Below are 13,052 nucleotides of genomic sequence, written 5' to 3'. Positions count from 1 at the left end.
TTGACAGTTCTGCTTCACACTGTGGTTGCTCCATAAAGGGAGCACTTTACCTGGAGAACAGTGGGAGGAATTCAGTCAGAGGGCTCCTGGAATGTTTTGTTGTCAGTTTGCAGCACTGGGACCCTCCTGAGGGCAGATGTTGATGAGCCACAGCCACGGCAGGGACTGGGGCTAGGGATGGGCTTGTGGCAGAGGGACAGGACAGTGACAGTGCCAGCTCCTTCCCTGCTGTGGCAGCGTCCCTGTGGAGCTGGCTTTGTCCCAGGCCCTGGGAGCAGGGTGGGCTGCCAGCCCTGTGTGCTGATCCCCAGTGGGTTTCCAGCAGAAATCCTTCCAGCGTGTTCCAGGAGCTGTGAGCAGACCACAGCCCGATCATTTGTTTCAAAAGATAAACTGTCGTCATTGCTTGTGAAGGAACATTTGTTAACCTTCACTTTTCATAAAACACTTTCTTGCTCATTTTTTAATCATGAAAGATGAAATTGGATCTCGAGTTGTTATCCTTGTGGTATCACCTCAGTCTCCAGCTGTGTCTCGATGTATCTTTCAATACATTTCATCTCAGCAAATAGATTTACCATTTGTTTCATAATCGCAGTTCCAGCATTCCTACCTCTAATTATTTTTGATAAGCAAACGCTATTGAAAGAGCTGCTTGTGGGACAGAGCAGCTTAGCATGCAGGCTCAGATGGCTCCTCGCAGCCCCCACGCAGCGCTGTGTGTTTGTTCCGAGGCGTAATTAAACATTCACCCAGCTCCGCTTCACAGGGACGGCCTGGGTGTTGCATCAGGATTTCCCGTGAGGAGCTGACAACTTAAATTTCACTGTGAAGTGCTGATGAAGAACGTGATTTTTCCTTTTTACTCAGCATGGTGCCCTCACACGAGCAAAGGCGAGTCGGGCTCGCTTTGAGAGGAGCAGAACTGTTGCTTCTGCGTGTTTGATATGCTGCTGTCGGGAAAGTTTTTCATCATGTAAACTGATTGGGGCCTTAATTAGACTCCAAAGGAAGCTCAAAACCTGCATTTAAAAATGGTGGTGAATCAGTAAAAGAGAAGGGTTTACCGGGAAATCCTGATGCTGTTCTCAGAGGCTTTCATGGCAGTTCTTTTCACCCACCTTCCCACAGGTTTGGATCAGGGATGCAAACTCAGCATGGCATCACTCTGCACATGGTGTTGGTGCCTCCAGGGAGCAGAGCAGCCCTCTGCATCCCACTGAGGGACAGGGAGCTCCTGGCAGGACTGCCCTCCCCTGTCACCCCTCAGCACTGTCTGTATCACAGAGGCCTGAACTCCACCCTCGGCAGCTCCTGCTTCCAGTGACTCAGATGCCAAGTCCTGGGGCTTTTGCTCTACTCCAAATATCCCAGGACATTAATTCTGTCAGTGAATCACTTTAGGAGCCCTTTAGGTGAAGTGTTTTGTATCTGGCAAGTATGCAGGGTTGAATTTTCTTGTGTGATAAGAGCACAAACATGGGTGCCCTGCTTTGCTGGCACAGGAGGATGTGGACAAATTCCCTCCTTGTGGTGGCCTTCCCTAAGTCAGGGACAACAACCACTAAACCATGGCTGGCTGTGTGAGGGCAAGCCTTTGGGAGCTGAGATGTGTGTGCCCCAACAGGCACATTTAAGTTAATCTCCCCAAGACATCACTAATGCTCAGAATGTGGCTTTAACCTGCAGAAGCTGCAGCACCTTTGAAGCAGGAAGGAGAGAATTTGGGATATTTTTTCCCTCTGGAGAAGCACAGAGTGCGTTTATGCACCGAGAGCATGTCCTGCTGGATTTTCAAGGGACATGTTTAGTGTGGGAAGGAGAGGTATAAATGCAGTGTGGCTGAACAAATGGTGTCTGCTCAGAGCCTAAAAATGTCACTGAGCTGAAGTGCTGCTTTTGCCTTGCAATAGGGAGCATCTTGCATGCTGCATAGGACACCCTCACTTCTACACTTGGTGTCTGTACAGATTAAGGAGGATTAATTAGGCTCAAAATACAATGTGTCTTGGCAACATTGCTGTCCTTTGTGATGTTAAAATACAGATTTATTTCTTTTTCCCCCTGCAGTAGCTGGTGCAGGACTTTCTCACAGCCTGTGCCTGTACTCGGTTTGTTTGTTTGCTTTTTGTCCTTTTTTTTTTTTTTATTCACCTCCACAACTTCTCACTGAGGAGGAAAGCTAATGGGGAGCAATTCTGCCTGGCTGTGATACACTAGCATGCCTCTGGCACTTTCAGCTTTGCAGTTTTCTGGCTGCTGTGTTTAAACTCTCCTAAGAGGACGTTGTTGCACTTGTGCTGAGCAGTGCCAGAGCAAGGATGGGTTTAAGGTCAGCAGTTCCAGTCACACCCTGGGAAAGGCTGGGGCAGGACAAAAGGACTTCGACTTCTCCTACCTGCTCATGGTTCCAAACCCTCTGTAAATACCCACTGAAAATATGGAGGGAGAGGCCAAAGGAGTGAAAATGAGTGAACATTCAGATGTGTCCTTCAAGTGAAAACAGACTCCCTAGAGCAACCTTGAAGTTCAGGCCCAGCAGTCTCTGCACCAGCGCGGTCACTTGGCCAGGGGCTGTTTTGTACTGGCTCAATTCCCCCTCTATGCTGTCCTTGAATGCCAAACCCTTTGGCATACGAGATCTAAATTCTTTGGGTTTGAACTTGAAGGCTTCATGAGAGGACAGCTTGACCAACTTCATTAGTATCAAAATGCATTTCCTTTCCTTCAGCTGACATGACTTCCCACTGCAGCACTGCCAACAGTGTCCTGGATAGGAGGGTGCACCAGCTAATAATGTATTTACCATGCTGAAGGATTTCCTATCACTGAGGCTTTCTCTAATATTACACAAAGGCTGATTACAACAAAGTTATCTGAAGTTGCTTTTAAGATTATCCTTTTCATCTTTTTAAGTGATGTTCAGGCTTTCCCTGCATTTATTGGTATATTCAACACTCCAATCAAATCACACTTGTAGCTCAGCATATTTCTGATATCCACAGATGGGAAAGATACTGATAGCAGTATTTAAGAGCCACCCTCACTGAAAAACCAGTTGTTTGTTTGTCTCAAAAGGTAGGGGCAAAACTGTTTCTTTTCATGAGGATGGATTTCAATTACGTTAAGCAAGTTTGGTTCTACAGCAGGCCCTGATGAAACTAAGAAATAAACAGCAGCAAGCAAATAGGATAGGTGTAGGGGAAAATCTGTTTTACCTTCTGGCTGGGGAGGATATGAGCATGGAGTTCCATAGCTCTTCTGAAACTTGTATATCCAGATAATCTGGATATATGAATAAGCAGAAAAATATACAGTCATACATAATATCTACAAATGTAGATATTTATCTGTAGGTTAGTGTTTAGTCTTTCTTCCATTCATAATTCTTATCTTTCAGTGTTGACAAAAACTTTTTTTTGGGGGGGGAATTATAAGTCTCCACTCAGCTGTTTAAATTTTGAACTTGTTTTGTTCTTGTGTTTAAAAAAATACAGTTGACACTGCCAACCTTTCCTTTCTGTACCATTCATTATTTTTATGTGCTTGTCCTGCTTCCTCTTTTTTTGTCTCATATGAAGTCAACAGCTCCAAAATTTTTGCTCTTTCTGCAGAGGGGAGATTTTCTCCTTCTTTTTTGATTGCAAGCTGCTATCTAGTCAGACACCAGGCTAGAGGGGGCGAGAAGAAATGGGGACTCTCTCCTTGTAGGCAATGACTAAACCAGATTGTTGTTCCTAGTGGAGACAGAAATAGGCAAACAGGTTCTCAGTTTAGGCCCCCTGAACATCTTGGTTGAACAAAAAAATCTGTTAAAAGGTGCTAAACTTAACATTTTTGCATTAAAAGTTTCTTACTGTTTTCCCTGCTGCAAAAACCCTTTAAAATTCTTTTTCCCCTCAAAAAAGAAAACCCTGCAGGGTGCTGTGACATTACTATAGTTTGAATTAATTTGAGATGTACTCACAGAGTTGCTGAGGTCTGGATCACCAAGCACAAGACTGATCTTTAGCCCAGACAAGACTACATAAAATCCATCCTTTGGCAGTTGCCTACCGCTTCCAGGAGCGCTCCCTTCTTTTCCCATAAATTCATTTGCATTCAGGGCTGCTCCTGTATGCCAATTAGCTTTAATTTTTACTATACACACTGACATCAATGGCCAATGAGAACAGAGCATAGCAGGGTTTTTAGTGTGCCCATAAACTACAGAAAATTGTCCTTGGACAAACTCCTGCTTTTAGACTGGCTGACAACAATAGATGTGGTTAAGTTCGGGCTAAGAGCCATTAAACATAATTACTACCACAGGGTAAAAGTTTAATTGTGCTAAATTTTAAATCTGCATAGTCTATGCTTATTTACAAGCTGGCTGGATCTTCCTGTTACATAAAGGGGAATAAATCTGTACTTAAAAACTGTTGCCTTTTAACTTCAAAGGGAAGTGAATAAATAGGTTTTTTTAGAAGAAGCAAAACAACCCCAAACTGAAAACTTTCTGTATTTCTGGCTTGTTTTATGCCAATGGCTCCGAGCTGGTAAGTAGAGGCTAAACATCTTCTGATAGATTTTTCTAATCTGCTTCAACTTCGTGTGTGTGAATGTGTGAGAGAGTGTTGCATCTGTTATGAAGGTGTCTGGGGGACAGAATGCAGATCAGTTTGTTCATGTAGGGTTATTTTAAATTTAACCACAGATGGGGCTTGGGGCAGAAGGTTTTTCCTCCTGCTCCTTATCTTGTCTCCCTCCTTCCAATAATGCTAAGCTCCCAACTTCAGGAAGTTTCAGCTCAAGTAGCTTCTGGATCTATCAGAGATAGATATCAGAGGCAGATTTTCTACAAGCAAACAAAAAAAAAGGGCAAAAGATTCTGTTCATTTTGCATTTCCTTTCGACAGATTAAAAAAATGTCATGTTCACTGAGCTACAAGTTACGGCGTATTTTTAGAAGCATGGTGAATACATGGGGCTCTAAATCACTCCCTGAAAAGCAGATTAAAATTAGGAGGTGCTAGAATAAGTGTGAAATGTTCATCTGTTGGGAAAGGGAGGGTATGGAGAACTGTGAAACTTGATAGAAGAGACAAAGATTATCACTCTGACTCGCTGGAAGCCACGTTATGTAGACATTAGAAGGCAACACGATTTCAGCTGGACAGAACATAAGCTTCAGATCTTATGCAAACAGTCAAAGCTGTTTAACAATTGGTTTACCCCCAAAACCCCTGAAAGGAGACAGGTGAATACGATGCCAAATACATTTTTCATGTTTCTTAAGCTAACTGTTTAAATAGTTAAGTGAACATCTGTCCAAATTTCCCCATCATTTCCATTTAGAAAAGTCTCCTATTTGAAGGCTGAAGAAAAGCACCTGCTTAACAATGCAAATGGTGCTGTCTGGGGCCCCTTTATTTTGTTTAATCTAGATTGAGCTCCACACAACTGTGATGCTAATGAATAATGGATATTTTATACTTGTGCATGTAGCAGTGCTGGGCACAGAGCAAATCTAGGATTAACCTCCCAGTTTCCCTGCCTAATGCATTTGACTCATTTTTTTTGAGTTTGCTGTGACTTGGGTACTCTAAAAACGGATGCCTGGTTTTATGGGAAATGGGAAAATCCTGGCAAAAGCTGTCAGGCTTTGCTGTGCCCAAGTGGAACAGGGCAGCTAGGCTGAGGAGGGGAGGGATGTCTGCAGTAATGGCTTGATTTGTGAGTGGTGCTGAATGAGAGCCGGGGTGTTCCAGGGTGGGGACCTGGACGCTTTTCAGAGCCGCATTTTTGCAGTCCGGTCTGCTGGCGTTGGGCAGCCGAGGCCCGTGCCCAGCTGCCCTGCCTGCCTGTGGGGCAGGAGCAAGAGGGGTCAGCCCGCAGGGAGAAAGGGACTGCCTTTTGCTGGTGCAAATTATACAGCTGCGATTTCACTCTGCCTTTCTGCCTTCAGATGATGGAATCATGGGGGAAGAAATTTTGGTACTCCCTTTGCAGATTTTCCGTCCTGCATGAGTGTTTCTGGTTTGGCTTCTGTGATTTAGCTCTGAAGGAAAAAATGTAGTGCTGTTTCTTCATAGGAAGGCATGGGATTTTCCAGCCAGGCTAATGAAAGACCCCTGTTACCATTTCTAAAGAAAAATAAAGGTGGGCTTTCTTACAGCTGGAAAGCGAGCTGACTTTGGGAGCGCTGTAGGAGGGTGGGAGAGTTGTGTGGAGGTTTCTATAACACTGCTGGGTGTTTTAATTCACAATTACTGGCCAGTAATAATTAGTATTGATTTGCCTGGCAAATTGCAGGTTTAGAAATTGGTTATAGATTTTCCTGATGCTTCTCATCTGCGTGTTGTGGAATCAGCCAGAACCGATGGCTTGAAACAAACCGCAAGCCCAGCTCTGTTGGCGGGCAGTGGCGCGTTGCGTGCACAGAGCTAATGGCCAGCAGGGATTGCACCTCTTGGGGCTCATCACCCCCAAAACATCATTTCTGTCATCCCCTAGGCCAAGTGGCTAACCACATGTGACCTGTGGTGGGGTGAACCTTGGTTCTGTCAGCCCCTGGCACACACGGGGTCTGCAGGGACACCTCGGGCAAGGGGCCGCGGGAAGGATGCCGCAGTCGTGCTCGAGTCCCCCGGCAGGAGCTGCAACAGCAGCAGACATCTGGGGAGACAGATAGTGAAAGCCAAGATGGAAATGGCACAGCTTCCAGTGCTGAAGGGTTGTCCTGGAGGGCGGGGAGCTGAAGTGGAACGGCTGAGCATGCCGCTCAGGCCGCCCTGGAAGGGCTTAGCTGGCTCCCGGGAGGGCCGGGGAGGCACAGCCGGGGAGGGGGGCTGCTCTCTCTCTGAGATGCCTGGTGAAATGCTCTGCACTCATTGCAAGAGAAACTGTGCTTTTTCTTTGTAAGCAGCAGGTAAGTGAGGTTCTTCCTGAGCTCTGTTACAGCGCTGCCTGCCAGGATTGGCAAACTTTGCAGGACTTGTGTGTCCTGCTGCCAGCCTGTCCCTCGCCAGGCTGCGGCCAAGTGCAGCGAGCCCTTGGGGAGCAGCACGGGCAGCTCCCAGCACCTACCCCGCTGCTGCAGAGAGGCTGATAGTTTTTGACTGAAATTTTGTGAGCCCCAAAATAGTGCTCTAAGTGTTTAATGCTTTTCTCCATTAGACAGCAAATTAGCCCTAGGCTCACAAAGCAAATGAAGTTTCATCTCGATGATCGGAGCCTGCTCACCAGGCATTTTTATCCCAAGTTCCTGCATGCTGGTTGGTCAGTGAAATGGAGACTGCAACTTCTATTTATTGGTGCAATACAGTATTTGATACTGCTAATTACACTTAATTAGTCCTTCCACCACTTAATTAAAATGGCTTCTAATGATTGTGCTTCTTTGGCAGGCTCTTTGGTACCACCGGGAATTGTGCTGCCTGCAGTAAACTGATCCCTGCCTTTGAGATGGTGATGAGGGCCAGAGATAATGTTTACCATTTGGACTGCTTTGCCTGTCAGCTCTGCAACCAGCGGTGAGGACACAGTTATTGTACACACAAACTAATTTATACCTTTGCCAGTGAAACAGGGGAAATGTTTGATGCACACTGCCCAGCTTGGGTTCACAGCCTGGGGGCAGGGCTGGGGCTGGGCTGCCAGGCTGACCAGGGATCCATGTGAGTACCTGTGGCCCTTTTACTGCAAATCCCCTTGGAGCTGGTGGGAATTGGAGGGGCAAGGGGGAGGACACAGGCACAGACTGTCCAGCTGCTGCTGAATAAAACAAACTGCTCCAGCGTCCTTTCAGGAGCTGCCCTCTTTGCAGAAGGCAGATGATGGGGAATGGACCTCCTCTGGCAAACTGACATTATCTCACTTAAATCATGCTTTTGACATACTTAAAACTGGGGGTGGAAAAGAAGATGTATAAAGAGAAGGGACAGGAAGGAGAAAAATACTCTGGCTAAGTCCTTTCCAACACTAGGAACAAATCAATTTAGTTGTTGCGTAATTAATAGGAGATGGTGGTGGTATCATTTTGAGTGGGGCTTATGTATTTCTGCTGGTTGGAAGATGGACATCAGGGAATATAATAAAGGGCCATGCACAGTGTTTTCACTTGAACTACATGTAGCCAGTTGAGTTTGGGAGGGTTGTGAAAACTTCCCAGCTAGCACCATGTTTGTTGATCATCATGGGCAGAATGGAAGCCCACAGAACCAGATGTGATACTTTGTCACCTTCTGATGCATCCAGCTGTCCATCCTTGTCTAAGACAGGCCTGGAACTGCTTGCAGTTCTTACTGCTTGCTTAGTCAGGCTGTAGTGGCTGGAAGATGGGCTAGGTGTAGATTCTTGCTTTTGGCTGAGGTCAGAGGGCTGCTAATTTTTATGACTTACTGTGTGGAGATTTGGGCTTGAAAGGGCAGAATGGAAGTGATCCTGTAACAGACAGCATGGATGCTGAACTGAGAACATGAGATTAAGTAGCCCTAAAGTCAGAATTGCAGAGGTGGATGCCAGGGTCAAGGGCTGTGCTGGTGTTCCTGTTCTGGATCTGTGTCTGTTTCCCAAAGATGAAACCAGGATGCAATACCTCATCCCATGGGAAAGTGTGAGAGAGATGACAAAACTTGTGGGAAGATGGAGAACCCAACTCTGTAAAAGTCAAGCTCAAATCCTGACTTAAACAGCCTGGAAAAGAGTCTCAGTGGGATCTCTCATGGTGCAGCCATACATGTGTGGGTGCAGCCCCTGCCAGCTTGTCCCGAGCTGGGGAGATGCTGTCCGGCTCTGCTCCCGCAGCCCCGCCAGCGGCTCAGCCCGGAGGTGTATTTGGTGTCAGCGGGGTGGGCAGAGCAGGGTGGAGGCGGATGAGGTGCTGCAGCCGCCGGCAGTGTTTGCTCCAGGTACAGAACCCCATCGGTGCTGTCCCCGAGGTGGCGGTGGCAGAGCCGGGGCGGCAGTGACATCTAGTGGCTCCCGGCCCTGGGCTCGCTGCGGGCCTTGCCGGCTGCCCGGGCTTGTGCTGAGGCTCCTGAGCACAGAGCGATCCCACCCCATGCCCGAGATGCTCATCCCGCCCGTCAGTTCTGGGATCTGTCTCCAGATCGGGAGTGTGGCGGGTGCTGCCAGGCTCAGCCCTCAGGATCAGGGATCAGCTCTTTTCGGCCTCCTGATGATTCCCGGGCAAGAGAAGTTGCTCCCAAGCTCCACACCGAACCTGGGGCTGGAAATGTCCTTTCAGAGGCTCTGGGAGGCACAGTCAGGAGTGCTGCTTGGCCTTGGAGTCTGCAGGCTGAGTGTCTGTCATCAAACCTCTACTTCACCCTTCTTCTCTCCCAGAAAATCCTAGTGCTGCCTAGTTCTCATTTTCAGTAACTTCTTATAAATTTCACCCTTTATTTCAAAGGCTCCAAAGCACCTGCCTTCCTCCCTTCCCTCTTCAATTGCCAGCATGGTCCCACTCTGTCCTTCAGACAACCTGCAGGGCTGTCACTGCCTGGCAGGAGAGGGCAGGTGATCCCCCAGTTCTGGCAGAGTTGTGCTGTGGTGCTCAAGGGATTTGCTCAGTTTGTGAGGGGCTGAGCTGTTCTGGAAGATGGGCTCTAGGTGTAGATTCTTGCTTTTGGCTGAGGTCAGGGGGCTGCCAATTTTTATGACTTAATCTGTGGAGATTTGGGCTTGAAAGGGCAGAATGGAAGTGATCCTGTAACAGACAGCATGGATGCTGAACTGAGAACATGAGATTAAGTAACCCTAAAGCCAGAATTGCAGAGGTGGATGCCAGTTCTGGTTCTGAATTGGAAACCTCACCAGAAACCCTGTCTTGTTCTTCAGCTCTGAAGAGATTTGATGATGAAGACCTTTCCTCAGTTCTCTTCCAGTTTCCTTGCCCTTCTATAGCTGGGCTCTGTATAGGGTACTAAATCCATCACAGCAAAATCTCTAATATTTTTACCAAGTGTGCAATGTTTTCATCGCTTTCTTTCCCTAAAACATCAGTTTTGCATCAAGTCCTGCATTCCCACTCATTCTGCCATGCTTTAAACTGTTCTGAAGTTGTCATGGTCATCACAGTGCTGGATAACAGCTGGTCACTGCTGTGACTGGCTGATAGGTCAGTTTTACAAAGGTTGCAGGAAATCCAGCTCCTTCTCTTGCCATTATCTGAAGTGTGGGTTTGCTGGGAAGAAAATCACTCTTAAGGAATGGCAGAGTAGGTTCAACACCTATTTCTCACTGCTGCTGGCTGGAATTTGATTGCCCAGACATACTCTGCAACATCCCTGCTCCAACATCCCTTCACACTGGGGGCTGACAGTGTGAAAGTGGTTCTGAGGTTTCCAGTTGTGATGCATCAGCTGAAGAGATCCCAGTTTACTGGTGGTAGCAGGTAGAAACAGTTGCCTTTCCAGTGAATCAAGCCCTTCTCCCAAAATTTCACATCACATTAGGGTACCCCTGTAGAGCATTTCAGTTCCCATGTACTTGTACACATCCCCACACCTTCCAACTCCCAAATTCTCCAGCTCCTCCTTTAGTTCTTCTGCACCCAAAACCAGGTGTGGCAAGAGTAATTTTTGCATTTCTCTTCTTCGAAATTTATATGGCACTTAAGGTGGGAATAAGTAGTGAAAAGCAAGCAGCTGTGTCTGTTATTTATTGTGAGTAAACCTGCTCCTGGGGCAGGTGGTGTTAAGGGAGAGTGTGTGCAGTACAGTTTTTATCATAAAAGCAGTTAGTTGAAATTAGGAATAATCTTTATCTTTTTAATATGCAGAAAAGGTTGAATTTCAGAACTACTAGGGCATGTGCCACAGAGGGAAGATGGAAGGTCTTCAGTGAAATCCTATAAAGTGTGAACCAATGGCCAGTTCTCTTTTACCAACTTGGTAAATTAATCAGCTTATTTGCAGGTGTCCAGTTGGAGAAAACTTGTGCCTGTGCTGGGCCTGTAAAGAAGCTCTAAAGTTATCAGTCTTGTTCTTTTAGCAGAAAATACTCACTTTTATGGAGATGCTCTGCCTGAAGTTGCCTGAGTTACAGATGATGAAAGCACTTTAGACAAGGGGTAGGCAGTGCCAAAGCTCTGCCTGGGAGCAGGGGAAATGGGCATCTGAAGTCTCCTGGGGATGGGATCACCTGCAGTGACCTTCCTGTAGATATTTGCCTTGCCAGAGGCTGGCACCTACCCCTTCCTCTCAGTGCAGAGCTGTCCTGAGGCACAGTGCCTGACCCAGGGTGTCTCTCTGTTTTAGGGGCCTGAGGCTGATTTCAGACTCAGCCCTTGGGGCAGCCTGTGCTCTGGTCTGTCACTGCCCTGCCAGTGTTATGGACAAAAACCAGCCCCCGAATTGGGTGCAGAGAACATTATTTGTTATCTTAAGAAGTAAAGATTAGCTTCTGATTCCTGGGCAAGCAGGCAGGGCGGAAAAAGCTATTGGCTGTCAATTCACACCTCTCTGATCTTATATGTGGAACTTTTTTGACCTTAATGGTCAAATAAAATTGTTAAATATCACAAGCTTCTCTGTCAACTTCAAGACAAACAGAACAATTTACATGGTATATAGAGAGCAGTGCCCTTCGCTCAATGAAGATAAAGGTTAGGAGTCCAGCCACCGAGAAATTTCTATTTATTGTTCAGCACTGTACACAAGGGGGTGAGGGAGGACTTAATAGCCAGTCCTTGCCTGGAAATTAGTGTAAATACTGCTTCACCCGAGGGAGCTGTGGAAATGTGGATACCAGCAAAAACTTCAAATAGGCTCGGTGTAATATCACCCGCCTGGCTTCCTGGTTGGAGAGCCCACATCTCCTGTCTGCAGGGACAAATCCCTGAACTGCTCCCAGCCTCCTCCTGGAGCCAAGCACAGATGTGCCAGGGAAAGGGAGAGCAAAACCCTGGGGTGGTAAGGGGGGAAGCACTGGCAGAGCTGGAAATCAAGCTCTGCTCACCAGAGTCACCTCTGGACCCAAACCGCCTCAAACTCTCCCTGTTCTCACGTCTGGTCATATTCACACCCTCCAATCCTTTTTTTATCTTCCAGATTCTGCGTGGGAGACAAATTTTTCCTGAAGAACAACATGATCTTGTGTCAGATGGACTATGAGGAAGGGCAGCTGAACGGGAGCTTCGAGTCCCAGGTTCAATAACAGCCCCTGCCTGGCTGGAGCACTGTGGGATGGGCGCTTGGCCGCACGAGCAGCGAGGGCGTCTGTCAGCTTGCCTGCAATATTTTTTTAATTCTTGGTCCAGAGAGGACTATATACATTGTAGTACTTTTCCCCCCCAACACAAAGCAGTTACAATTTTAGATGTACAGTTGTGCCTGCTTAGCTGAGCACTGCATTGCCTGTATGTTTGTGAGTTTTTGGGGTCTGGGGGAGGGCTCTGTACAGTCTGTTTTCTGTATATAAACTGGAACATTTATTTTATGAAAAATGTAATGCAATTTTATTACTGGTGTGAATTAAAAATTATGAATGTTTCCTGGTCATCTTTGCCGTGGTTTCTTCCCCGTGTGGCAAAAGCCATTCCTGTATTTCCTGTGCTTTAGACTGTTGGAAACGTGTACACAGCTCCCTGGAAACTGCATGGATCACAGCAGAGGCAGGTTGTCTCATAATAACTGGGGGAAATGCTGCTGCAGGGTTGGGGAGCCTTCCATCTAACCACCTGCTTCCCTGGATAATGGCGGGGAACGAGCTGGGGGCAGGTGGTGGCTGGGAACCCTGGGCATGGCTGGCAGGGCTGCTGCGCCTGCTGGGCTGCTGGCTGAGAGGCTCCTTGTGGATTCAGACACAGCACTGCCATGGAATTCCTGCTGGCTGCCTGATCCGCTGTCTCCAGTGTGGGCTGCGAGGAGCAGGCTCCCTGCAGCCCTGCCAACAGGTGCCTGGCCATTGATCAGAATATTAATTCCAAGGCTTTGCTAGGCAGTGGGATTTTCCCGTGGGGCATCACTTGTGCAGGTCAGAGCTGCTGCGGGACCTGATGTCAGGGCTGGGACGTGACCGGGCGCTGATGCAGCAGATCCCTGCTCCCAGCCCTTTCTGCTCACTCT

The 13,052-nt window shown here is 47.4% G+C and overlaps 1 protein-coding gene across 9 annotated transcripts in view; it reads left to right on the top strand.

Annotated features, from left to right (window-relative positions):
- Window positions 1-12,485, top strand: part of LMO1 (LIM domain only 1) — a 62,161-nt gene extending 49,676 nt beyond the window's left edge. For all 9 annotated transcript variants that reach the window (XM_064715043.1, XM_064715042.1, XM_064715036.1 and 6 more), the window contains 2 exons: window positions 7,389-7,514; window positions 12,036-12,485. In XM_064715043.1, coding sequence (XP_064571113.1) covers window positions 7,389-7,514; window positions 12,036-12,141 — 232 coding nt within the window. In that variant the 3' untranslated portion in view covers window positions 12,142-12,485. The remainder of the gene's footprint in view (window positions 1-7,388; window positions 7,515-12,035) is intronic.
- The last annotated feature ends 567 nt before the right edge of the window (window positions 12,486-13,052 follow it).

Source organism: Zonotrichia leucophrys, chromosome 5 (assembly GCF_028769735.1).
Source record: "Zonotrichia leucophrys gambelii isolate GWCS_2022_RI chromosome 5, RI_Zleu_2.0, whole genome shotgun sequence".
NCBI classification, from domain to species: Eukaryota; Metazoa; Chordata; class Aves; order Passeriformes; family Passerellidae; genus Zonotrichia; species Zonotrichia leucophrys.
Note: the sequence above shows the minus strand (reverse complement) of the source record. Positions and strands in the feature narration are given on the sequence as shown.